Source organism: Pipistrellus kuhlii, unplaced genomic scaffold (genome assembly GCF_014108245.1).
Source record: "Pipistrellus kuhlii isolate mPipKuh1 unplaced genomic scaffold, mPipKuh1.p scaffold_m20_p_1, whole genome shotgun sequence".
Taxonomy (NCBI): Eukaryota; Metazoa; Chordata; class Mammalia; order Chiroptera; family Vespertilionidae; genus Pipistrellus; species Pipistrellus kuhlii.
In genome coordinates this window covers 72,282,312-72,309,830 of record NW_023425404.1, presented here as the reverse complement: position 1 = coordinate 72,309,830, position 27,519 = coordinate 72,282,312, and the positions used below count along the sequence as shown (strand labels likewise).

Genomic DNA, 27,519 nt, shown 5'->3' with positions numbered 1-27,519 from the left:
CCGGGGCGGGGCCTGGGCGGGGCCGTGACGCGCCGAGCTGGCCGGCTGCGGGGCCGGACCTCAGACTTTCCCCGCCCGGGCCGCCGCCGCCGCCGCACCATTGGCTGCTCCGCGTCTCCAAAAGGGGCCCTGGGAATCCTCCCTGGATCAGTCTGGTGCTGCTGGGTCGTGGAACTCCCCGCAACCCCCCCTGGTCCGCAACTGGGTCCCTTCTCCCCAGAGTTGCGAGCAACTTTCCCGGCTCCCCGGCGCTGCAGGGAGTGGCTCGGGGTGCGGGGCGGCCGCAGGCAGCTGATCGCGGGGCCACGCTCCCCCAGCCCCGGCGGAGCGCGCGCGGGTCCCTCTCTCTCTCGGTGCACGCTGGGGGTCCCGGGGCTCCGCTCTGCCGGGGAGATGCCTCTGGGACACATCATGAGGCTGGACCTGGAGAAGATCGCCCTGGAGTACATCGTGCCCTGCCTGCACGAAGTGGGCTTCTGTTACCTGGACAACTTCCTGGGCGAGGTGGTGGGCGACTGCGTCCTGGAGCGCGTCCGGCAGCTGCACAGCGACGGGGCCCTGCGGGACGGCCAGCTGGCGGGGCCGCGCGCCGGCGTCTCCAAGCGGCACCTGCGGGGCGACCAGATCACGTGGATCGGGGGCAACGAGGAGGGCTGCGAGGCCATCAGCTTCCTCCTGTCCCTCATCGACAGGCTGGTCCTGTACTGCGGGAGCCGGCTGGGCAAATACTACGTCAAGGAGAGGTCCAAGGTAGGACGCGCGCGGGCGCCCCGCCGCTGCCGCTGCCACAGCCCGCAGGGACTGGAGACGTTCGGAGTCTGTTGTCTGTCACCTTCGCGGGGCTTACAAGCGAACTTTAGGTTTTAACCAAGAAGCAAGAACGAAGTCAGTCTGGTCTTCCCATCCCCCCCGGGGGGGGGGGGGATCCGTGCTAAGGGACTTAGGTGTATGATTATAATGACCTTCTGATCACTTTGGCACAATGTGCCCTGGTGGGTGGTGCAAGCCGGACCAGCGGTGGGCTTTTTGGTCTGATGTTAAGACATGGAGGTTCTCAAAAGTCCAAATGAGGGGCAGGTTGGTAGAAAGATTGTGTAGGATCCGAGACACACGTGAACTCATTGATCTTCACTGTCTACTCTAAAAGTCACCTACTATTTGCCCTTCATTGATTTCAAAGGGGATTTCTATGAACACACTTTTAAAGAATGCTGGAGACAGCTGTGGTTTTGCAATGTGGCATTTGGCTTGTGGAGTTTGGCAGGTGTGGGGAGAGTTTGCCCTGTGAAAGAGTAAAGCTCCTCTTCGCTTTTGAGTGCTGCCCTGGGCTTCTTGCACCCAGGACACTTAGATAATCCGCTTGACTGGAAATCCTCTCCTGGTGCTGAGCCCACACCACCACCTTCCCTTCCCTAACGTTCAGTTGGTGGGGAAATCTACTCAAAACCACCGGTTATGCCCTAACCAGTTTGGCTCACTGGATAGAGCGTCAGCCTGTGGACCAAAGGGTCCCAGGTTCCATTCTGGTGAAGGGCATGCTCCTTGGTTGAGTGCACATACCCCGTAGGGGGTGTGCAAGAGGCAGCTGATCCATGTTTCTCTCTCATTGATGTTTCTAACTCTGTCCCCCTCCCTTCCTCTCTGTAAAAAAATCAATAAAATATATATTTTTAAAACCCACGGGTTATGTGATCAGGAGAGGGTAGAAGTACCTCTGGGAAGAAATTTTGTTTTCATTCACAGCCAGAAGGACTCCCTGGGTAAAAATTTATCTTGGAAACATTTACAGGTAGGTTGGCAGAAAGGTGGGAACATGTAGTACCGCGTACATTCATTTGGGAGAGGCTAGCCACCCCGTCTTTTCTACAGATGACAGTCCAGCCTGCTGTCCAGCGGCAGGTCTCAGAGCGATGTGCATGTCTTTCATTGTGGGCTGGTCAAGGGGCACTCAGAACCGCAGAAAACTTGCACTTTAACACAGCACGGCTAGCGTGAGAAGGAAGGTGAACACTCACCTCTGTACCATTCTTCAGCCGTATAGGTAGTATTTCTCAATTTAAGATTCGTCCTGTGATAACACACCTTGTTGTCACATTTGTTGTCATAAGCTGAGAGGAACACTCTGAATATAGTGCAAGTAGTGAAGACTGGAAATGTATAGAAATGAGCGGGTTGGAGTGGGTGAATGGAGTAGAGGAGAAAGAGGTTGCTTTTGAACTAGAGGGACGTGAATAGACTATCCGAAGACACCATTATTAATCTCACCCTAAAAGTAAATCTTAGAAGAAAATGCTGCTTTCTAACTTTTACTTTGATTTGGGGAAAATTCAGAGTTAGCCGGACTCAGTAGAAGTTCGATGTTATTGTTTCTCTGCTCTTCTTCCATCATTTGGGGGGTGGATTAGAAAGCTGACTGTCTTGATCAGTCTTGTATTTGCACCTTGCCCGTCTGGGGCCCCGGTAGGGGAGGGAAATGGCTAGCCTGAGTATTGCAGAGGTGCTTGCAGCTTCAGCTTGGAACAGCAGATGGCTTCTGCCCAGTTCTTAAAACTTTCTTTTAAACTTGGGGCGTTAGGAATCCTCCCCTCCCCCCACCTCCCTCGGCATTCTAGGAACAGAATTCGCTCTGAAGGAGGTCAGAATTAATTGGCAGAAAGAGGTCACTAACATGTTTGAATGTTAAGTATTTTTATTTAGCTTTGACTTGATGAACAGTGGTAGGGTTTTAGGCCAGAATTTAACTCCACAAACGGGATGAAAAACACTGTGTATGTCTGGCTGAGGACAACAAGGTTCATAGATATGATTTTTCAATTATAGATTATCTTCTGGGTGGAACAAATGACTTTTCAGTTAAAACTTTCAGTTAACTGAATGTGACTGTGGATTGAAAAGAGGGAATTCATCTGTTGTCCACCAAAGAGACATCTGTCTGCCCATACCTAGAGATCCAGCTCTCTTTTGGCTATTTTGGCACAAAGCTCTTCATCCCTTCCTTTGAGAAAAATCATCTCTAGATTGGGACATTCCCGGCCAATTAGAACCAAATGTAAACCAGGTTTGAGCAAACAATTGTTATAGTGAAAATTTTTAAAAGTTTGATTTGTTTGTATAAAGAAGTCTCCTTAGTAATGTCTGTGTCCCTGGGTGTCTTGTTTGAAGTTCATTATTAAAGCATTGTAGAAACACATTGCATCTCTACAGGATTTATATTAGTTTCAACTTAATTTAAGCTACTTCTCTTCCTTCAACTGAGTACCTTACTCTTCTGATATAGACCCACTTTTTTCATGCCCAATTTTAGAAAAACTGAATTTTTAAAAAGCCGAACATGTAAATTTATTTTAAAAATTTATTTGTAACTTTTAATTAAAAATTTCAAACATATTAATTTAGAGAGGTTAGTATAATGAACTCCCATCCCCCATTTTCAACATTTGCCAATATATATGTTTGTTTTAGACCAATTCTTTTTCAGATACTTTAAATTTCTGTGCTTATTAGTGTATTGATTCTAACTAAGTACTTTACCCCCGTCCCAGGTTTTTAAAGGTCATTGAATAATGTAATAATGCCCTTTATCTCAATGAGGCAATAGCAAAGGCATTGGAAATAAAATAGGAATATATGTTGGAATTGAAATGGAAATTGTGGAAAAATATGGAAATAAATATTCAAGGGCTTCCCTCTTCCCTGCCAAAAAACTTATTACAGGTCAGAAGTTATCTATCTCCACTTTGTTAGAGAAAAGTCCTAGGGTGGTGAAGACTCTGGGGCAGTGGTTTCCTATAATGTAGTATGGCAGTATGGCGCCCCCTAACTGCAAGCATGATCATTGCTTTCAGGCTATCAGAAGATTTATCTGTTACTTCCTTTTGGAGCCTTTAGACTATATCCAAGATAAATATTGGTTATAATTTGCTCCTTTTGTTTTGGTTGCCTAGAAATGGCTGTTTTCCAGCGATCATGTAACTTAAAGAACCGAATGTTCTGCTTGAAGCATCTCACTGTAGACTCACTAGTGAGTAACTATAAAAGCTACATTTTAATGAGCAGTTTGCTCTGTCTGGCATTGTACTAATAAGCACTTTAAAAACACCGTCTGTCTGACTTAGTCTTCAAAACCACAATCTTCAGCAAATTGAGTGATTAAGTCATTTACCTAAGGTCACAAAGTCTATTGTAAGGAGCAGTTTATCATAAAAGTTAGGAAAAACTCACAGATACGGACAATAGCATGGGATTTACCAGAGAGGAAGGGGGTTAGGAGGAGGTAGAAGAGGGTATAGGGAGATTTGACTTGGGGTGGTCAGATCTGTGATTTACAGATGATGCATTACAGAATTGTACACCTGAAACTTATATAACTTTATTAACCAATGTCACCCCAATAAAGTTAATATAAAATAAAATAAAAGTTAGGAGCTTATGCCGGGTACTGACCCTGTAGGTAAGTTGCTCAATTTTCACCAAGTGTAAAATGAGGGATAATAATACCTTAAAGCTTTTCAGGGACGGAGCATTAAATAAGATAATGCACATAAAATTCTTAGCAGAGTTCCAAGCCTTCGTAAATGTTGTAGGCTGTCAGTGGAAGACTTGGGGTTCTAAACCCAGTTCTGTCTGACTCCAGAGTTTGTGTTCTTGGCTGTGATGCTCCTAGTTTTCACCCTTTCATTTACTCAGCAAGTGCTCCCCCCGCGTGGGATCCTCTGCAAGGTACAAAGGTGAACAGGCATAATCCCCGCCTCATGGGGCTCAACGTTCACGTACACTTTTGCATGCAGGATCCTCCAGTTCCCACTGGATTCATTCTCAATCCTAAAAAAGAAAAGAGACAAAACCCAAGCGTTGCAGTGGGTCAGCTAATACATGTGAGGAAGAGAATGGCGTTGCTAATGCTTTCCTACTGTCACTGGCCGCGAGGTGTTTGTGAACAAGGTTGCTTGTTAGGGTCCCTGACTAAAGGGGGTCTGTGGGTTGTATTGTGAACGGATAGATCAGCCCTCCCGTGGAAACAATGCAGAGAAGTGATGAAACAGAAGTAGGTTATGAATAAAAGAAGAATTGTTGCGAAGCGGTGGGCTTGTCCCTCTGCTGTTTCGCAATAACAGTTTGGCCCACCCTTCTCACGCGATGTCAGGAATGTCCCGATGCTCACAGGAGCTTTTCATGGTTGCAAAATGCTTTCAGCAAAAACGGGCTCATGTGTTTTGAAGATCAGGATCTCTCCCAGGAGCCAAGTGCAGGGAATGCAGTCCTGGTTCACACAAGAATAGGTGGAGCCATGAACCATGAACCATGAACCAGAAAGTCCTAACTACCCAGGGCAGCTTGTGTGTTGGTTCTTTTCTCTGGGGCTTGATGGCCCCCATCTTTGCTTCTCTGCTTGTGCCCATTACTTCTCCCCCACTCTCGTTCTGTTTAGCTTTTTCTGCTTTTCCATGCACGTGGCTCACAATGGCTTCCTCCCCCTCAGTGGCCGCCTCAGCCTCAGTGTGAGATCAGCAAGCACTTGACCAACGTTCTAGAATCTCCTTTTCATTCCCTCGGAGAGGGATGGCAGCCTTGCCTTGGCTCAGGGGACCCATCAGCCTTGGTTGGGGAGGCAGTGGGGCATGGGGCATGTGAAATCACAGATCACAACTATGGTTGCCTGGACGAGAAGAGCAATTCTTAAGGCACGGGGCTTGAGGATTAGATCCATCAACGGCGTCTCTGTAGTTCAAAAGCTTACAAATCTACCTGGGAAGGTGCTATTTCAGGGGAGGAGGCACTGAGTTTGAAAGACTGGAACATTTTTCTGTGAGGATGTGAGGGATTCCTATGAAAGGTTTTGTATTTAAAAATAACTTAGCTCTCGGAGGAAGGAAATTAATCCAAGGAAATAATGTACAGAATGCAGCTTCAGTGATAGTGAAGTCAGTTTCTCCACTGGGTGGTTTTCATGGTGTCTTTTGGCTGCTTTGTTGACTAACACTTGGGAACAAAGCAAAGAAGATAGGTGTGGTGTGCATGTATGTGCATACTTTATAATTTTTTTGTTCACTTGTGGGCCACTGGCCGCTCATCACAGACTGATGCTTTATCCACTGAGCCAAACTGGCTAGGACTGTGATTCTTTTCTGGTTCTTGATTCTGACTAGAAAAATTTCAGGTTTTATAAATAATGGGGAGCCTTGCATGTTACTGCTTCATTCTGAACAACAATGTAGGGAAGACATCTTGTAACAGATGAGGGTAGGGGTGTCCCATAATGAGCAGATCATCTCTGAGAAGCATCTTGAAGCGCCCCAGCATCGTGCATTTCATTAAAAAGCTTAGAGGGCATCTCCACTGTGGGCTGCCTTGGCTGAGTTTGGCATGACCTCTCTGCTCTGGACTCACCTTTGTAGCCTCAGGTAAATTAAGGGACATTTTGACCCGTGTCTTTTGAATACTAAGGAGCAGCTTGCAGGTTCACACGATGGAGAAGATTATTAATTCTTTGTTAATTATTACTGCAACAGACTTGATAATTCCTTTGTAGCACCACTTTGTAGCTGTTAACTAATATTGCTCCAAGAAATGGGAGTCGTTTTTCTGCAGTGTTTGTCAAAGACACATGTTTTGACAGCAATGATCGTTCAGATGTATTCTGCTGGGCAAGTGCCAGGGGTGCCCAGCAGGGAGCTACATCCAGAGGCGCTGGAATTGTAAGTGCGACAGGCAAATCATTTTCTGATGCCAGACTAAGGAATTCAGCCTTGGCAGGTTGCCCAGAGCCGTTGATTTGGCTCAGATTCAGAGCCATGTGTCCATTTGCCAAGAGATTAGTTAGCTCAGCTCATTATCCGTAGAATTTATACCCTACTTCCCTCCATTATTTCCATCTTCAACCAGTGTGCCTCTCACCTTAATTTTGTATCTTTTGATATTGGGATTTGTGCGTGAGTTCCTATGTTTGTTTTTTGGTGAGCTGGCAGTGACTGTTATATTTTTCACCTCCTGCCCCAATCCAGTCCCAGCCTTACAGACACGTGGGCTTGCAGCTGTATAATACAGGCTTCTGGATCTTATGCTGGATTCATCCTGTACTTGCTTACTGAGAGAACTCCATGTTCAGTGCAATGTCAATACCTCTTTATTAAGTCAAGACAATTTTTGATTCTTTAGGAGATACAATGATCAACCTTTCTCAATTTCTGAAGTAAATGTATCAGTCTCATATTAAATATTGTTTCCTTCCCAAATCAGGCCAAAATACTATTATCATAAAAAGTAATTTCAAAATTCAAAGAATGAAAGAATATGACAGTCATCTTGATGATTTGCCAGTCGGAAGAAGACAAAATGGAAAAGTCAGTTCCAGGTGTCAGCGACATCTATTTTTGGTTCTCAACCTTTCTAATGCCACGATATTTACATTACGATTCATAACAGTAGCAAAATTACAGTTATGAAGTAGCAATGAAAATAATTTTATGGTTGGGGGTCACCACAACATGAGGACCTGTATTAAAGGGTCGTGGCATTAGAAAGGTTGAGAACCAGTGTTCCAGGGGAACGTGAAGTTGTTCTGAGGTATTCAGGGTAATAGTTTTCTATTTGAGTATTTCCTGGAAGCAGTGAACATCCACTGTTTTAAACAGTCTGAACTGCTTTTGGACCTTGCTCTGTGTTCTCCAGACACAGAACAAGAATCTGCCTGTGTCCCTTTCTCCAGTTAACTCCCATTTCTATTCATCTATCTACCAGGCGTCTTCAAACTACGGCCCGTGGGCCACATGTGGCCCGCAGAGGAGTCTGATCCGGCCCGCCAGGTTTTTTGGGCAGTGAGCGCAGCCGAAGTGTTACAGTAGGAATTAGTAGTTCATATAGTCCGGCCCTCCAGCTCTCTGAGGGACCGTGATCTGGCCCCCACTTTAAAAAGTTTGAGGACCCCTGAGAGGGACTATTACTCAGAAGTTTCAGTACCCTACATAAAATGGACAGTGAGTCTTTTTGTTTTTTGGATGGCTTTTTTCCGTATTCATATTGTTTTTGGGTGATGGGAGTAGATAAGGAAAGCCTTTTTTAAAGCACATTATATTGAAGATTCAGGCAGGCACATGAAATATTATTGGTCAAAGTTTGGCCTATTTTGCGCCATTTTTGCTTTTTATTATGTTTGTGTTTTAGGTTCACCATGGAGCCTCAAGTTTTGTCTTTAAAACTAAATTTTGTTTTCCTTTCATAGTAGAAATCCTTGAGGAGGAAAATATTTTAAAGAGACTTAACCATAACTCACGTCCCTTTTGTTTTCATTCTCCCTGTAATCCATTTTCATGTGCTTTTGTCAGAGTGTAAACGGCCCCAAGCCTGTCTCTAATCGTGCAGTCTCTGTGCTTAAAAACCCCCAACCGGGCTCTGTCCCTGTTGTCTACTCTACATGCTGTGCACTTCCTAGTGTGCCATGTAAGGCCTCCCACCTCTGACCCCAACTGACCCCATTGACCTTTCCATACTTAACCTCCTGCTCACCTCTTTCCTTCTCTCCCAGTCCCTGAAATGCTAGGAACTGATTTTGCCAGGGCCACTGAGCACCCCATTGTCGCTACTCTTCAGAATCCATCTTAGTGCCTTCTCCATGAAGTCTTCCCTTCTGCTCCCTGGAACTCTGTGAGTGGCTCAGGGCAGGCTGCCCTGGACCATTTATTTCTTTTGGCTGCTTCCTCTAATCCCACATTTACTTAAAAATCCCTTTAAGGCAGATATATAAACTTAGTATATATTGTACTTTTAGTGCCGTGAACAGTCCTTTACAATTATAGGTGCTTGTTGATTTACTTTTCTTTTCAAAAGGAACTTTGATTTCAAAGGATGTCAGGATGTCAAAAAAAAAAAAAATGGTTTTACAGCAGGGTCCCTAATTTGATGTCACAGCGTTGAAATATTTTATTGCATTAACATGCGTGGTGAGGTTCTCTCCTCCGTTTTGGAATTCCATGCTTGGCCCTAGAAGTCACACCTGGATGCCGGCAGCTCATGCATACAGGTCTGCTTCAGAGCAGCCAGAGAAGCCTGGAGTCCTGGCTTCTGCTCCTGGCTCAGCCCCTGGAAAACGGCCTCTCAGGACCTCAGTTTCCACTTCTTTAGGAATGAGTTTGATTTGATATTTTAACTTCATTTAGTCACTACCTACCACTGCAGGATGGACCTTTTCATTTATTTCATCTCACTGTGACCTTGGGCACGTCAGTTCTCTGAGCCTGACTTTTATAATATGGGTACAGTAAGAAATGTCTTCCTCCAGGATTTAAATATAAGGAATTAAATGAAAAGTGAGACTAGGAATTACCTGGAGGCATTTCCTCTCCCCTCACAAACAAAGGATGCTCACATTTTGGCCTCTTCTGGGGTGAGACCAGATATGAAGACCTTCCCTATCTGGTTCTAGTCCTAGTTAAAGGAACTTTGGGAACATGCAAAAAACAAAAAACAAAACAAAACAAAACAAAAAAACACCCCAGAAAATAAAACCTCCAAACATTCTTAATGGTTTCTGTTTCTGGTTGGCTTACCGCTTTGGCAGTTATGGGGGGGTGCACCCAGAAGGGTGTACTGGCTCCTGCTGGGCTGCTGCTGCCCTGGCAGTGGTTCCCAGTGGTGGCCCAGTGGTCTGTGCCAGGCCCTGTCCAAGGCCCGCCTTTATCCGGAGGCCCCCTGGTTGCTTTCCTCCTCTTGACAACCCGGACTACCACAGAGAGGGCATCTTCCTGGGGCCAGGAGCCTGCTGGAGCAGCCACTGAGTGGGGAGGGGGAGAAACCTGTGGGGGTGAGGATGGGTCAGATGGCCAGGTAAACCTGGGTTGTTTGCTTTGGAAGGGGGACAGTATCAAGCTATGCACTCTGAGTTCCTCACAGCCCCAGAGGCCTTGGGCTACTGGCCTGACCTTTCCTTCAACCTGGCTTGGGGCTATTGTAGCTGCGGGCAATGTGCTCTCTGTGCTGAAACACATCGCTGACTGGAGTGGGCATCCGCCAGCACCCAGAGCTAGTGTGGGCATGACTTTGAGGGCACTGATGTTGGCAGTGCTGGCAACACTGTAGTCCTTCACCAGACTGTGCTGGTGGACGCCTTCAACCTCAAGGCAGCCATAGAATACCAACTGAGAAATGATAAGGCGTCCAGGAAGCCCTCCCATGCCGCCGAGGGCTGAGGGAGAGGAAGACCCGGGGCCTAGCACAGCCAGGCGTTAATGAGCACGGAGGCCAGGCCTACAGAGGGTTTGAAAAACTAGTTTCTGTTCCAACAGAACCCTTTCCTCCACAGACTTTGGCATCCTGTCGCTGCTCCACTGCAAATGTGTTTTGATATGGCAGCAGCTGTCCCAGCGGAGAATGCCACTTGCCTTATAAGTTCCTCACACCCTGTCTCTGTGACTTCTTGGGTAGCATGCTCATTTGCCAAACGGTTCCTGAAGAAGCTTTTATAAAGCTTGATGGACTGGCAGGGATGCTGATGGAGCAGCTTCGGAAACTCGCCATAGAAGTACAGGAAGCAACACACAATAGCGATGATGAAGTTGTCCAGAAGGCAGTGAATGAATATGATGACATCCTGGAGAAGTATATTCCCGAATTGATGGCTCAGGCAAAAAATCTACTGGAACTTTGAAAATTATTCAGTGGTAGAAGAGATCTTTTGCAAATGTGTGGAATTCGGCAATGACCATGATGTGTGGAAGCTGAATGTGGCTCATGTTCTCTCCATGAAAACAAACACAAAGATGCCATCTGCTTTCATGAGCACATAGTCAAGAAGCAATATGACAACTGCCTCAATGTCAGTGCTACTGTACCGGCTAACCTCTGTGCTTCATATATTCTGACAAGTCAAAGTGAAGACGCTGAGGAGTTGATGAGGAAGACTGAAGAGGATGACCCAGAGAAGAAAACACACCGTCTGTGGGTTTGGTGACAGGGACACTGCACTGTGCCAAAGGAAATGATGACTTTGGGATTTCCCGAGTTATCAAAAGCTTGGCACCTTATAATAAAAAACTTGGAACTGGTACCTGGTATTGTGCCAAAAGACGCTTCTTGTCTTTATTACAGAACATGTCAAAACACATGATCATGTTTTATGAGAGTGTTATTCAAGAATGTGTTCAGTTTCTAGAACACTGTGAACTTTATGGCGGGAATGTACCTGCCGTTATTGAACAACCCCTAAGAGAGGAAAGGATGCATATTGGAAAGAATGCAGTCACATATTAATCCAGACGGTTGAAAGCTTTGATTTATGAGATTATAGGATGGAATATGTAGTCATGCCTGATAATGGCTTGTATCATAATGGCCTTATATCTGTATTTTGTACTGTTTTGTTTGTATTTAGCCATTGGCATCTTTACTTTGTTACATGTTGAACTCTGTACACTTTACAATTATATGATTAAAAAAAGAAAGAAAAGAAAAGCCCAGCTGGTGTGGCTCAGAGGTTGTGTGTCTATCCATGAACCAGGAGGTCTCAGTTCGATCCCCAGCCAGGGGGTTGTGGGCTCAATCCCCTGAAGGGAATGGGCAAGAGGCAGCCGATCAATGATTGTCATCATTTATGTTCCTTTCTCTCTCTCCCTCTCCCTTCTGATTCTCTGCAATCAATAAAAACATATTTAAAAAAGAAAAAGAAAAGAAAAGCGAGACTGCATTTACATCTGAAAGTGCAGATAGGTGCCTCTCACTGCGTTCCCGAAGAGCTGGCTCTACCAGCAGTCACCACTCGGGGAGGATGACGGCCATGACAGCAATCCTCCACCACTGGATGGTTACAATCTCACCGTTTCCTGCCAGCTTGAGGAACCGCACTGCTGAACCTGTGCCAGAAGCTGCCCTAGGAATTCCCCTTGCTCCCTGCTCTACCCACCACCTCCTGGTCTCCAAATTAATAGTGCAGCTGACTATTTACCTCTTATCACTTAGGGGAGGCATTGCTCCAGAACTTTTGATTTTGCCACTTTTTGTGTCTGACTCTCACTTTCTATGTTTGTAAAACGGAGCTTGTATCTATCTGGAAGGAAATTAAATTAGCCATTCCTGCTCCCAAGACTCAGAGGCTGGCACGCCTTTATTTCTAGTCCCCTTCTGACTCCCCAAAAATACTTTATACATTTCTCTCAGATGATCTTTTGACTTTCACTCGTAAGAGGTTTTCTGGATCTCACCCCTCCTGAAAGTCACAGTGGGTCTGTGTCCATTGTGTGCTAATTCATGCAGTTTTAGCAAGTTCTGTATTCAGTGACTGCTAATTAATGTGGGAGTAGACAACAAAGATGTCTCCTAAACAAGTGTTGCACCTGAGTGAGGAGAGTTTATCCCATCCCGTGCCTTCTCAAGGGAGGCACAATTTTGTATTTACTTTAAAATCTTTTCTTAATTGGTAATTTATCTTCTGACTTTGAAACAAGTCTGAAAGCCTTGCCTGCTGTGGACCTGAGCTAACAAGGAAAGGTCCTGGAGACGCTGCTTTCCTTCTTCTGAACCTGGCAGGGGCAGGGCAGCCTGCGGCTCAGACTGAGCTGACTTTTGACCGCTTGGCATGTGAAGCAGGTGTGGGCCCTGCAGGGGCTACAGAAAGTGCGCTGTGGGGTGGACCCGGGCTTGTCCTCAGTGAGTAACCGAAGCAGACAACTCGGACAGCTAGTGCTTTGCCACAGGATTCAGAGTCAATTTCCTTAGCTCCTTTTGTTATATCCCAATCCCCCAACCCCTGCCCGAGCTTTTAGTTCATAGACTTAATTGAAAGCACACTCATTTTTCATATTTTTGCATTTTGTGATTTTTCTATCATTATGGTAGGGATGACAGGCCAGGGTGAGAGGGAATCAAATACTTCAAGTGGAACTGAAAATCTTAGTTTTCTCAAAAAATGGAAAAACTAAGTGAGTTGGTTAATGTCGGACATCAGATAAACTGCCCTGGTTACTAAGACCTCCCACTCTGCAGCCCGGCTGACTGGGTTCGAAAAGACAGTTACTTAGCCTCCTTCTGCCTCAGTGTCTTCATCTGTAGAGCAGAGGCAGTAATGGTTCCTGCCTCATGAATAGTGAGCGAGGTGAGATTTGGGAAGCACAGCACTATACAGGTGTTTGTTTGGTGAGTACATATGCTTACTGAATTTCATGAGTTCTAATTCTGACTGACTTGCTATGTGTCATTTCTTTCATTCAGCAGAAATGTTTTTCCAAATGCTGAAATGCAAATGTAAATAATATTTGGTTTTCTAGCAAGTTTTTTATTTTTTCTAGCAGTTTCAGTGTTCCAAGTCTTAAAATTCACTGGGAATTGCAGGTGAAGTGTTTTCCTGGTTTCTCTTTAATACATTGCTTCCAGGCATTTTTCAGGACATGTTTTGATTGGTAACTGTATTTTTTTGTGTGGATTACCCATTAATAAAATCTTGCCTTAACATTTGTATTTAAGTTATCATAGATTCCCTAAAGTATTTCAGGATTTTCTTCAGGTGAGAATTTAAAGACAACCATATTCTGATAATTCGACAGTCACAAACATTCTTTTTTTTTTCTATTACACTTGGAGCCTTTGGAAAGCTGCAGGTAAAGTTTTATTTTTCAGAGAGGGCAGTTTCTCACATCAAAGAAAGTTAAATATTGCGACTCCCTATCCCATATACTAGTTTTAAGAATTACTCATGAATTTGTTTTTCTATAGAAATAAGATAACTTCTAGGCCCCTATAGCTTCCAGGGTTAATGACTTCTGAGAAATGAGCAGTGACTCATGCAGATGACTGCTGCTCACTCCTCCCCCTCCCCCTCCCCCGCCCCGTCACTCCCCTCCTCTGTAACCAGGAAATTAAACGAGGTGATAGGTGTAAAGCACCACCCTAAAGGGCCACCTGGTTACCTGGGTCCCCAGGAAATGGCAGCTGTTCCGATTTGGGGAAGGGTATCAGAATGGATGTGGTTAAATGCCTCCTAATGTCCTTAACCCTGAGCCTGGCTTTTACCGATTTCCTAATTGCAAGGAAGCCCTTACTCAAAACACTTCTCTGGTGACTGTGGTGGTGGGAGGGGGAGGGGCAGGAGGAGGGCCGGAGGATGCTCTCTTTTGCTTGTTCCCTCCCCAGTCCCGGGCTGTGTGCTCGGTGTGGGCTGGCTGCCACCCTCACGGAACGCACGTAGCCCTGTCACTCAGCCGTCACCCAGCTGGCCGGGAGCCAGGCCGCCACGGGAAGGGCTGCCTTCCCAAACCCAGCAGCCTGCATTGATGTGTGGATGTTCCCAGGCCTGTTTACTGTGCTTAACTGCAGGGCTCCGGCTGAATCCCCTCCAAGAGGAAGAATTAACCACAATTCAGGGAGGAATGACAATAGTCTCTTGCTTACAAGAGGCTTCGGCGGCTTCTTGGGGAAGGGAGATTTACTTCAGTTCCTGCACATCGTGCACGGTCCCTGGAATAGAATCTTGACACAGAGCAGTTAGACTTTAAGGACCAGGAGTCCTCTGTGGCTGCGTGTATGAGTGCACATTTCCGGGGGGTGGGAGGTGGGAGCCCAGCTCTTTAATGTAAGAATCTCATGGCACTATTTTCACTGAGCTGGGAGAACTTCATAGAAGGTTCCAGAATCTTGGCAATTGTCAATGGTTGTTTGGATGACCCTGGATCTACGACCTAGTTCATAGTAGAGTTAAACAAGGGCACTGATGAGAAGAAGGTCTACCTGGGGACAGGTTTTCAGGAAAAGATGATACATTCCCTGCTCAGGATGCTCTGGCCTGACCAGGGGGCCGGCAGACCCACTTCACAGAGCCCCTGGAAGTTGGTTGTAATGTCTCACTTTTTATTTTCAGAATTTCTAAAGTTCCTGCCCTGCAACAAAATTCAGAAATGGGGCATGCTGATATTGTTCTGAATTGGAGATGAGATGATGTGTGTCAAGCAGCGTTGTGTGTATGTAGGTTCAGAGGCACTTTAGTGTGGAGCAGGCGTCTTCAAACTACAGCTCGTGGGCCACATGCGGCCCACAGAAGAGTCTGATCCGGCCCGCCAGGTTTTTTGGGCAGTGAGCGCAGCCGAGGTGTTACAGTAGGAATTAGTAGTTCATATAGTCCGGCCCTCCAGCTCTCTGAGGGACCGTGATCTGGCCCCCACTTTAAAAAGTTTGAGGACCCCTGGACTGTGGAGGCTGGCAAATGACGGGGCAGAAGTAGTTCTCAGTATAGAAAACAGAAGAGTAGAGAGTACTCACTAAGTAACTTGGAGTTTGTTGAAAGGATTACGGTACAGCCTCAGTGTTGTCAGTAGGTTCTGCAACTTTAAACAAAACTACATATAATGGAATCAGTTTTACCATGGGCTAATTAATTTAAACAAGAATTAAGTTCCTACAGCATCTCATCAATGTTAGAACAAAACGATGCTAGTCAAGGGGCTGCTGTACTGACTGCCAGATATTTGACTGGGGTTCTCAGTTTCCAGAAACTTCTGGCCAGATGCTGAAACATTGAGAAGGGGAATGTGGGGACTGTACACAGCTCAAGTTGTTCCCTCTCTCCCCCCAAAAGCATATTTATTTCCTATTCCCTCCTCGTTGTGTTACATTAATCTTTAACTAGAGGCACTAGGAGGAAATAGCGAGGCCTCTGTTAGGTCATCTAGCAAGACAGAGGGCAAACAAGATGCTAAGACAGCCAATGACAGTTTGCACCAAGTTCCTTTTGTCTCTAAAGTACCTACCTGGCCTGCAGCTGATTCTTTAGGCCGAGCAGGAGGAAGTGAGGATGAGCATGTAACAGTGCTCAGGCACTTTTGAAGTGTATGCGTTGTCCATCGTCACATCAAGAGCTTCCTGTTTCATTTAACTTCGCCTAAAGGAGGCGACGGGCAGCAATGCGAACTTGGTGTAATGGCATGTCCTTAAAACTCCTGGAGAAAGCTTTGCACCGTTGTCCTCAGCTGGTGACGCTGCCTTGTGAATATGGTACTGTAGTAATTAGTTAAGTGACAGCAGCGGGCCGAAACCGGTTTGGCTCAATGGATAGAGCGTCGGCCTGCGGACTGAAAGGTCCCGGGTTCGATTCCGGTCAAGGGCACGTACCTTGGTTGCGGGCACATCCCCAGTGGGGGGTGTGCAAGAGGCAGCTGGTGGATGTATCTTTCTCATCGACGTTTCTAACTCTCTATCCCTCTCATTTCCTCTGTGTAAAAATCAATAAAATATATTTAAAAAAAAATGACAACCGCGGGCCCCACAGGGTGTCCTGGAAGAGTACACACCCCTGGACAAGGAGGTGGGGAAAGGCCTCTGCCTCTCACTTACTGTCCTTGCAGAGGAGTTTTGGAATTTTCTTCACTCCTTGTCACAGCCAAATGGAAAATAATGGAAAATGACATTTTGGCTTAATTTGCTTTTAGTGGTATTTTAAATTTATTGTTGAAACTATCACATATGCTCCCCCCCACCTTTTTCCCCCCCATTGACCCCCTCAACCCTGCTCCTGCCCCTCCCGGGCCTTCACCACGCTATTGCCTGTGTCCAGGGGCTGTGCATGTCGGTATATTATTAGTTCCTCAGTTAATCTCTCCCCTGGCCCTCTCCCAGCGCCATCTTCAATTTTTCTGTTTGTTGTTGAGAGAGCAAAACTTGCAAAGATCGTGCCACTTCCCATTTTTCTCCCACACCAGCCTTTCCTGTGGTGCCTACGCTTAGCACTTGGAATACGTAAAGATGTTTTGATTTCTTGTTTTCTTTTAAGCTAAGAAAATTTCAGTTGTAGAGCAGCTGCTGGCACATGCAGTGCCTTTGTTCCAGGTCTCACACCTTCCCGCAGTGAATTACCAGAGAGGCCTCCTCCCTGGCAGGTGCCTTTGTGGACATGGGATGTAAGGCTGTGTACAACCACGGGCTGCCCGCTCACTGTCCACGTTAGATGTGCGTGTTAAAGTGAAATATGTGCCGAACACAAACCACCCAGAAAAACGACCCCGGGAATATAGCCTTTGGCACCTCTACCCACAGCGGACTAGAAACATTGGCAAGTTTGTCCCCTAGGCTGTTGTCACCCGAATATAAGTTATACCCGTTTCTGGCCAGAAAACTTCAGCTATTACTTTCTCCGCTATGATTAGCTGCGTGGCTGTTTTCCCAAGCTAAAGAATGTGCATAGTCTTGTGTATTTCTTCTCAACTCTTTCCCCATCTAATTCTCCATGTAGTGAGTGCCTTTTGGTGGAGCGGGAAGGGGCCTGGGTCCCCTTCTCTCTGTCCACAGTGGGCATGGGGGAAGGACCTGAGGGGGAGGAGGCGTGGAGGAGGCATGTGGAATGAGGGGCGAGGCTGTGCCTTCCACCTGCAAACACCTGAACCTGGTGAAGAGAGTAGCCCATGCAGGGTGGTTCGCTTTCTTAGGAGTTCTCAGACTGTGATCTCCAAATATAGCCTGATATGTCTTTTTTTGAGACCCTAATTTAAAAATTAGGATAAAAATATTCAGGAGCTTTAACCCACAAATCCGGTTTGGTTGTCTACTGCTATCCTAGAATGTGAGGATTTTGTAATGCTGGGCCCTCATTGCAAAGGAAGGTAAATTCCGTCGTGTAGTTAGCATAGCACGCACTCCAGAGTTCTGACACATACACATATACGTGATTGGCTTCAATCATCTGTGCTATTCACAAGCTCCGAAAGCTATTTGAATTTGCTAGCTCTGGATTTGAAGCTACAAATCCCTTAAGTAGGACCAGATCCCTGAAGGAGACATGCTGAAGCCGCACTTGAGGGAACAGAAGTGTGCATATCATCAGCTTTAAAACACAGTGGACATTAGGCAGCATAAGGAGTATCTCCTTCGAGCCTCGTAAACCATTTTACAGATGAGAAAACTGAGACATGAAGAGGTTAAGTACAGGTTATTTTGTACTTAGGTTGCCTTTTACTCAAAGTCTGCTGTGTTCAAGACCAATTCATAATTCAAAATGAATCCTTCCGAAGATGGGCTGGTATTTCTGCACAGCAGTGAGATGGGTCTTAGCCCTTGGCAGGGGACCAGAATGCCAGCTTAAAGGTCACTCGGCCAAACAGCTTTGAAGTTATGCTATTTTTTGACACAATTTCAAAAAATTGATTCCCATTTATTATAAATTTTGCAAATAAAGTGAGACTTGATTAATATTTCAATGTGTGGAGCTAAAATTCATGTAAAATGCCATTTGACTATAACTTGTTCAAGATCAAGTCATACTAGTGAATCTGACACCAAAGTTATGCGAGATGTAAAATACATTTCTGTAAAAACCTGTGCTGTTGCTTGTTACTGGAGAACTAGTGAGCCTACCTGGGGGCTGGAGTGGAGCAGATCTACCCCCTTGCCACCCGTGAGTCCAAAATAATCATCACTGCTGAATGGACAGTGTGGGTTGCCAACGCCAATTTTCGAAATGGTTTATCCGTGTGGAATCCAGCTGTAGTTGGTTTCAATCAAGAACACTCTAGGCCAGTGTTTCCCAACCTTCTCTCATGATGAGAATCACCTGGTGGAGTTGTTAAAACACAGATTCCTGAATCCCAACTAAGAAGTGCTAAACTAGAATTTTTGGGAACATATAGGTAAAATTGTATACTTAACTAGTGCTCTAAGACAGATTTTATATACAGAGCACTAAGTTAGGTATGCAATTTTACCTATATGTTCTCAAAAATTCTAGTTTAGCACTTCTTAGTTGGGATTTGGGAATCTGTAGTTTAACAACTCCACCAGGTGATTCTCATCATGAGAGAAGGTTGGGAAACACTGATCTAGGCATTGGAATGGAAAGCCTGGACTTTTATTTTGCAACTTTACCTTTGGGATTGATGAGATCTGGCTGTTCATGATGTCAGCTTACCAATAACTCTATTAGAGCAACTGTTTTCTTTTCCACTTGTAGCATTTGGGGAGTACATTTTGTTACCTGTATTTGGCTGTTAAAGTTTATGTATATCTGTGTATATCTTCAAAGAATACGTGCACATTTCCTGCCTGAACGTGACTGCCACAGTGTCTAGAGTACATTTCTCTGGTCCGGAGCCAGCCTGAGAGCCTGGGGGGGCTCATCCCTCAGCCAGCTTTTCTTTGGCCACAGAGCTGTAAGAGGCCTGTGTGGTTGGTGGGAGGGCGTCCACACTGAGGTCAGAGGAAGGAATGGGGAATGCATAAGGGGACACGTGGATTAATGTGCACCTCCAACAATAGAACTGTAAGACTATGCAGTATATGGGTTTGTAGATCACACTGACATTTCAAATATCAATCCAGTCAGGAAGTTTTGGCAAATACAACGTCTTTAATAAATGAGACATCTTCCTGATCTGTGTCGGCGTCATTGTGTGGCCCATTTGTCACATGATAATTGAACTATTAATACTTTAGCCCTGTTGGTCTGAAGCATTTTCCTCCTTTACATACTCTAAATCCTTTCCCGAGCTTGATGAGGTTTAGATAGCAGCTCAGTTGACCCAATCAGTTTCCGGGGTTTGTTCCTGCCCCGTGCACAAACTGGCACAGAAATGAGTGACTCGTTAGTGACGTGATCCTCGCTTTAGAGCGCATCCAAAGCCTTCTGGTTTTAGACTGTGCCAAAGACCAGCAAGTAGCCAGGAATGTGCGCAAGCCAAGACCCATCGCCTATGGCTGTTATCCAGAAAACACTGATAAAATTGACTGTCTGAGGTTTCAACAGGCCCACTGAGGCCCACACTGACTTCCTTCCATTGTTTCGAACTTGACACGGTGGCTGCAGGAACCAGGAGAAAGGGTGAAGATTCATTCTGGCCAGAGCAATGCTCTCTGTTCCTCTCCCTTGAGCAATAGATGCTTTGCTGACACTTAGAGGTTTTGTCCCACTGGTAAGGCCCCTGGCACGTGCTGGCCCTTTTTCTGTGTGTGTTTCACAGACGCAGCAATTTGCAAAAGATGTGCTTTTGTGAGTTCGTATCTGATTTTTCAATATTTGAGTCTAAGTTGGGCCCTGAGATAGATGTGCACTTCATAATTACCTGAGTAACTCTCTCTCTCTTGCTTTTTTGGGGGGAGGGGTTGATGCTTAGATTTAGTCTTAGATCTTCTCGGACCGTCGGAGGCATGTAACACAAGCCCCTCTTTATTGAAAAGAAAACAAGCCTGGGATCACACAAATAGTTGCAACCAGTGTGAACTGGGTGGCAGGCATCCGGACAATTGACCTTTTCCCTGGAGTGGAGCTATTTGAGAATATAAGTTTACGTAGCATCGATGGAGCACTTTTTCTTTTCAGGGCTTCACAGTGGGGGGATGCTGAGATGGTAGGGAATGCAGCTTATAATTATTTGTAGCTTAAATGACTTTCATTTTTGGCTCAGTGATGGTTCTTTCCAAATATTGGGACTTTTTAAAAACGCCACGGAACGCAGGACAAATTGTTAAAAATCAGGATGTCTGGTCACCTTAGTCTAGGGGGAAAACTGCTATTTTAAGGAGGACTGAAGAAAGATGGGAATCCTAGTGAGATGTATATGGGTTACATTCTACAACCATGGAAATATTGTTGAATCCCTTTCTACTGGGCTGAGCCATGGGGATGACTTGGCCTTTAAAAGTCTTGTAGGCTGGCTGAAACTGGTTTGGCTCAGTGGATAGAGCGTCAGCATGCAGACTGAAAGGTCCCAGGTTCAATTCCGGTCAAGGGCATGTACCTTGGTTGCGGGCACATCCCCAGTAAGGGGTGTGCAAGAGGCAGTTGATCGATGTTTCTCTCCCATTGATGTTTCTAACTCTGTTCCTCTCTCTTCTCTGTAAAAAAATCAATAAAATATATTTAAAAAAAAAAACCAAAAGTCTTGTAGACTGAAAAGTCCAAATTTATGTACTGTATGTGCAATGAAGAAACCAGCAGCCACCTATAGATGCCACATAGTACCCAAGCAGACTGTGTTACTCAGCTGTTCACCGGTGGGAGAAGGTTGTCTCGGGTTGTTAACCATCTTTCTTGGGGTTTCTCCACAGGCAATGGTGGCTTGCTACCCAGGAAATGGAACAGGTTATGTCCGACACGTAGACAACCCCAACGGGGACGGCCGCTGCATCACCTGCATCTACTACCTGAACAAGAACTGGGATTCCAAGGTACGTGGAATAATGGGAATAGCGTGTGGGGTTAGAAACTAAAGGAAAAGAGGGCAGATGATTAGAGGAGAGTTTGGTGTTCGTAATTCACACAGATGCATCTTTTCTTTTTCAACACCCTCCCACACCCCACAGGGTGTTGAAAAATTAACTTGATATCCATTATTTTCATCTCAACTTTGAAAATTTGAGATGAAAATAATGGATATCAAGTTAATTTTTACGGGGGTAGATAGAGTCATTATTAGGATGTGGAAGGGGTGGTTGAGGAAGAGAAGGTGATTTGTTATTTTAGGGATCGACATTTTTAGTGTACTCCAGGGCTGATGGGACTCCCAGGGCAGAATAAAATATACACTTTTCTAGCAGCAACATTGAGAGGATTTCACAAAAATAGAGCTGTGGGATAGAAACCTCTCCCGGCAAGGCTTCCCACACAGTCCTCTCTCGGGGTGATACATCTTATTGGTGGCTGCCTGCCATGGCTTACTGTGGTTTGCGAATGCCAGAGGCTTTATGGTTTATTTTTGTATTTCTGAACATATAGATAGATGGAGATACGAGGTCTGGTTCCACACGTACAAACGTCTGTCTGGAATGTGTATGCCTTGTGAGCGCTGGGGATGATTTAGGAGTCTGGGAAGTCAGAACTTTTTAAGCCTGTTTGGCTTTTGAACCTTCCGCGTCTCCATGTCCTGTTCATTAGGGCAGCTGCCGGCTGTTGCTGTGATGGGACGTTTATCTGGGCTCCGAAAGACTAAACCTAGGAAACCAGGGGATCAGTGGCAAGGCTCATTTCGTCTCCATGTTGGGAAGCATGATTAGAATTCATCCTTTGATTGTCCTTTAAAAACTGGAAAGGTGGTGTTACAGGCAAGCAAATGAAGTTGTCGGGCCAGTGATAACAAATTGTAAAATGTGAAATCATTCAACCAACAGTGGAGTGGCTGCTAGTGCCAAGCATCGTGTTGTGGGAAACACTGGTGTATGAGTGTTATACCCTACTATGGTTATTCTAGTAGGACAGATTGGGCATACATGTAACATGAAAAAGTAATTCAATGAAAAGAGAGACACATATAATAAAAGGTACAGATAAAGCAATCTTAGGAGAAAAAAAGCATGTCACTTCCAACTAATGAAGTCATACAGGAGCTAGTGGAGTTCAGAGGAAAGCTGTAGATTCTAATTGAAGGGGAATGATTATTATGTGGGACGACTATCCTAGAAAGCTGTTCATATTAGATTGAACATACAAAATTGCTGGGTTTTTTTTTTTTTTTTGTGTGTGTGTGTGTGTGTGTGTGTGTGTTTTGGGGGGGGGGGTTGTAGGTCATAATCTGTCGCATATTGGTGATCTGTGTGATTGGACCTAATAGAACTCCATGGGCTTCATGAGCGAGGGGTGGGAAGGCTTCCTTTGGCATGAGGTCAATAAGGAAATAGCTCTAGCCAAGTTTGAAATAAACTTTAATCAAAGTATGAGGCTGAATTAAAAATGTAGAAGTCATATGTTTTTAGAGTGGAGGTGGGAAGATGGCTTTGTTTTAAACAAGTCTTAAATGTCATTGTTAAAATGGCCTACCTTCTTTGTGGCCCTTAGCGACACGGTGGGGTCCTGCGGATATTTCCAGAAGGAAAGTCATTCGTCGCAGACGTGGAGCCCATTTTTGACAGACTCTTGTTCTTCTGGTCAGACAGGAGGAACCCACATGAAGTCCAGCCTTCCTATGCAACCAGGTAACAGCTGGGGCCTCGAGTCCTCATGAGTGGTTTCTTGTACAAACACCAGTTCCTGGAGAATTCTCTAAATGTGTGTCCTATGCAGATGAGGGAGTAACCACACCCCTAAGTTGATAGCAAACCTGTTTGGAGTCCATTTTAATTTTTGTTAAAGTGGAAGCTTTGGATTATTAAAAAAATAAACATAAAAATACTTTTAATCAGCTTAACAATAACCCACAACCTTCGGACCAACTAAACATAAAAATACTTTTATTGATTTCAGAGAGGAAAGGAGAGGGAGAGAGAGAGAGAAACATCAATGATGAGAGATAATCATTGATCGGCTGCTTCCTGCATGCCACCCACTGGGGATTGAGCCTACAACCTGAGCTGAGCATGTGCCCTTGACCAGAATCGAACCCGGGACACTTCAGTCTGTAGGCGGAGGCGCTATCCACTGAGCCAAACCAGCTAGGGTGCTTTGGATTCTTTAGTATACAAAGTCTATCGTTGGTTTGAATTATTAACAAACTATTTTTCCATTAGGTGAGCATATTGGATTCTAAATTTCCCAGAGTGTTTTTTTTCTTCTGTCCTTTCTTCCCCGCTCCTTTCAAAAACCTAATGTAGAACTGCTCCCCAAGAATGTTGGCTATCACACACCAGGAATTCTGTCTGGTCAACTCTGGATGAGTTTATGAGTTGCCAGTAAAAAACAGAGAAAGAATCTTGTGAAAAGAAAGAGGAATTTGTTTTGAATTCTATTCTTTTATTATCCTTTCCTTAGCATAAAATTGGTTTGGGCTCACTTTACTGATCAGATCCCAACCGTTGGATGTAAAATATTAAAATAATCATGTATGATCATACATGGGAAGATTTTCAGAGTAACTGAACAACTTAGTATTGTTTAGTGTTAATCTAGAAACTCTTGATACAATATTAATTTTGGATTCTGCCTTTCATTTGCTGTTGTTTTATGGTCGATGCTGCAAATCAGGCAGTACTAGTGTGCTGCTTGAATTGGGAATAGCAGATCTGGGCCAGGGGTGTGAACATGGGTAGAAGGATATTGACTAAACCTTAACAAGCCTAATTAAATTAAATTCACACATGTAAAGTTCTTAAGATTTATGTGTCCCCCTCCAGAAGTCACAGATCTGAGTCTCTCACAGAGTCACATATTAAATGTCAACGTGGAATGTGCCTTAGGTGAGCAGGTGACTAATTCCACCACCAAAGCCTGCTTGTGGCTTGCTTAATGGGTACAATAATTGGACCCTGTGGTTTGTGCCAGAATTCCCTTGTTATTCCACAATCCCTCGATGGCTGGAGTCATAGGAAACATTAGTGAACGTTGATGGGAAGCCCTTGAAGAAAATCAAGTGCTATAGAAATTTGAGTAGCTAATAATAGTTATAAAAAGGAACTTTGAAAACTCATGCATAAAGCAACTCCTATTCCAGGTTAGCCCATAGATGGGATAAAGCTTATTAATGAGGATACAGTAGATAGCTTGGGGGCATCATTATTCCATTGCATTTTTCCCTCGGTGTCCAAAACTAAAGAAAGACTGCCAAGAGTTTTAGGTGTCCTGTCATTTAAATAAGTTATTCTTCAAAGCCTCACTCAGATGTCACCTCCTCTTTCCTGTGCTCTCCCCACCAAGTTGGGTCTGCCAGTCTTTAGCAGAATAATTCCCTTCTAGTCTTTCTGTGTAGATCACTACACGGCCTGTTACAGTATTTGTTAAATTGCCTGTCTCCCCACTAGGGGCTGAGCTATATTTGCATGATCATTTGAACTACCATTGCCCACATTGATGCCTGGTGCATAATTGGAATTCCTTACACGTTTTATTACATTGAAATAGAATTGAAACCAGAGAAGTTTATTTTAAATTAAAATTGGAATGGATTTCTAAAGATAGGGGACATTTTAAATGTTGGCTTTATGAATGACTCTGAAGGGAGATTGTAGTATGCATTTTTACTTTTTGGTAGTATTTTTAAATCTCTTTTCTTCTATCTGCTTATCTTTCACAGATACGCTATGACTGTTTGGTACTTTGATGCTGACGAAAGAGCAGAAGCCAAAAAGAAATTCAGGAATTTAACTAGTATGTATTTGATAATTTTCTGTGACTTTTGATCAAGTCAATCCTTGACTTTTATTTCATTTTTTAAAATATATTCTCATCTACTCTGTTCAGCTGTGCCTTAGCTTCATATGATACATAAAGACATCTTGCTGGGCTTAATTCTGAAACCCTCGCCTTAGCTCTGCTGGGAAAATCAGAAAAATGCAAAGGACATCCTTTGTGAATGCCTACTTTTGCATGAGAGGTTATAATTGATGGGAAATTGTTAGCTTTTTATCATTAATGTTCACCCATCCAACATAACATTAAATGTTGCCCATATTTTTGTCACATTGCAAAAGAAACACGGTGGAACCCAGCTAGAATGATTCATTTATTGGTGTGGGACTGTGACTCCCAATATAGAAACTGGGCTCATATAACATAAATTGAATATGACTTAAGAACACCCCTGCACCCTCAGTACTGTAAAGCAGCATTTCCCCAAATACATTTTACAGAAACACTAATCTTGCTAGTCTTGCCAAGGTAGTTTACGAGAAGGTAAATTGCTGGGCCCTACAATATAGGAAATGTTACATATTGTATTCCTCTCTTGAAGAGTCACAGTCTTCATTGGCATATTAAACAAAAAAAGTAGTCTAAGAAATCCTGCAGTAAAGGCATATGTAATATTGTCTAACTCATGACCTATTTGGACTAAATGCCTATCAAACACCTAAGAAAACACATTTTGCTAAACTCTGTCAGGAGGCACTCTGCTCAATTTTGTTCTGTAAAGTGGGAAGTATTTACTAGAGCTTTTTGGGTGACATTTGTGATATTAAACTCACCAGATCCCCGACTCCTTACCCTCTTCATTTTCTTTTCTGACCCTAATCCAGGGAAAACAGAATCTGCCCTCACTGAAGACTGACTGTGTGCTCTGAAATCGCTGGCCTCATTCATTTTAGCAATGGTTCCAGGATTCTCTTTAAGAGTTGAGACCCAAAGAAGGCCTCTTCAGTGAATTGGTGATGTGCGACCCCCTCCTGCTTGCATCATCCACATCCCTGTCTTGCGAATGGTACTTTGTGTTTTCTTGCCAAGACTGCATCCATCTTCAGACTCTCTCTTTGCCAGATGAACTCATTGTCTAGCTTGGAAAACACCTGCAGACGACCTCTTTTGCCAGCAGTTTAACTCTCATATTTGGTAATACTGTCTATCAAACAAGAGCCCAGGAGCATGGGCAAGAGAATAAATCTTATTTGCACTTTATGCACACTTCCTGATTTGAAAGGAGGAGGCTTACAACGAAGACAACATGGTGACAGGTGCCACCGAGAGGCATCTTTGAAGCCTTTGACAGCAAGAAACAGGAATCTGTGCCATCTGAACAGTTTCGAGATGTTTTTAATCCAGGGCTGTTGGTGTTTCTGGAGAATTATCACAACCTAATGACATTCTTACCTCTAGAAAGGGCTGCTGTCTCAGTCACCCATTTATAAGTGTCCTGTGGGTTGATACTCCTTTTATCCTTGTCCTACAACCTGGACTTTTGACCTCTGCCCCATTTTACTGAACATATGACTTTCTGATAAAAAATGGCAAAACACCAGGTGTTTTCTATTTTCACTTCCTTGGGGAACCTAGTTCCTCAGAGGCAAAAAATAGACATTAATCGTTGGATTGCTTTGTTAACATGGAATTTGAATTTAAAGCAAAGGGAAAACAATGTACCTGGTAGTTTAGGGTCAGCAACCTCTGATACTGGTGTTGAAAGATCTAGGTCTACAGATATACAACAAATGTGTGTGCATTTGAACATTCTGAGAGCAAGATAGAGTTAGAAATATGGACATTCTCATTCTTCGGTTTCCTTTTAAATGAGCTCACCCTTCTTTAACGAAATAAAATAATTTTTAGAAATTGGGTGCTGTATTTAAAAAAAGGAAATGGAAATAAAACAAACATCCTGAAAAGCTGTTTGAGTTCTTTCACTGTTTCTGTCCCGAATTGCCTTTTTCCACAAGCTGGACTCCAGATCCACCGCGGTTGGCAGTGTGGAGAATCATGGGATCTGCTGGAACTGTGGAGGGTTCTGCTGCTGCAGTAAGCATCGATCGATCTTGAAGAACTTTGCATCGAGTGTCTGCTCTATGAAAGTTACTCTTCCTAGTTTTCAATTCCATTTTCATAAATTAAAAAGTCATTCAATTACTTGCTTGAAAATCACATGAACTTTAAAGAGCTATATATATTTGGTCATTTATAGACTTTGCAAGAAATAAGCTTATTTTTTTCCTTTTCTGGTTTTAAAAAATTTCTAGCTAAGACGTGTCTTCATTCTCACAACTGCTCTCTCTCTCTCTTTTTTTTTTTTTTTTTTTCATGGTACTTATCACCTTCTAACTTGCTATGTAATTTTCTTATTTATTGTGTTTATTATCTTGTATCCTTCCCCTAGAGTGTAAGCACAAAGAAGACATGGATTTTTGTATGTTTTTAATCAATGGGAGGTATTTCCACACCTAAAATGGTGCCTGCCACACAGCAAGGACTCTGAATAAACTCGTTCTCCTATCGTC

At 44.2% G+C, this 27,519-nt stretch overlaps 1 protein-coding gene across 1 annotated transcript; it reads left to right on the top strand.

Annotated features, from left to right (window-relative positions):
- Nucleotides 1-32: 32 nt before the first annotated feature.
- On the top strand, nucleotides 33-27,519 carry EGLN3 (egl-9 family hypoxia inducible factor 3). Its single transcript, XM_036451488.2, has 5 exons — nucleotides 33-750; nucleotides 21,004-21,123; nucleotides 22,727-22,863; nucleotides 24,894-24,967; nucleotides 25,834-27,519. The coding sequence occupies exons 1-5, from the start codon at nucleotides 394-396 to the stop codon at nucleotides 25,863-25,865; spliced, it is 720 nt and encodes a 239-aa protein (XP_036307381.1). The 5' UTR covers nucleotides 33-393; the 3' UTR covers nucleotides 25,866-27,519.

What these genes read in the sequence shown, in the direction of transcription:
- EGLN3 (XM_036451488.2), top strand. Translation starts at nt 394, where the DNA reads ATGCCTCTGGGACACATCATGAGGCTGGACCTGGAGAAGATCGCCCTG. An exon ending in ACAAGAACTGGGATTCCAAG is followed by an intron (nt 21,124 to 22,726) that starts GTACGTGGAATA and finishes TGTGGCCCTTAG; the next exon opens with CGACACGGTGGGGTCCTGCG. An exon ending in CAGCCTTCCTATGCAACCAG is followed by an intron (nt 22,864 to 24,893) that starts GTAACAGCTGGG and finishes TATCTTTCACAG; the next exon opens with ATACGCTATGACTGTTTGGT.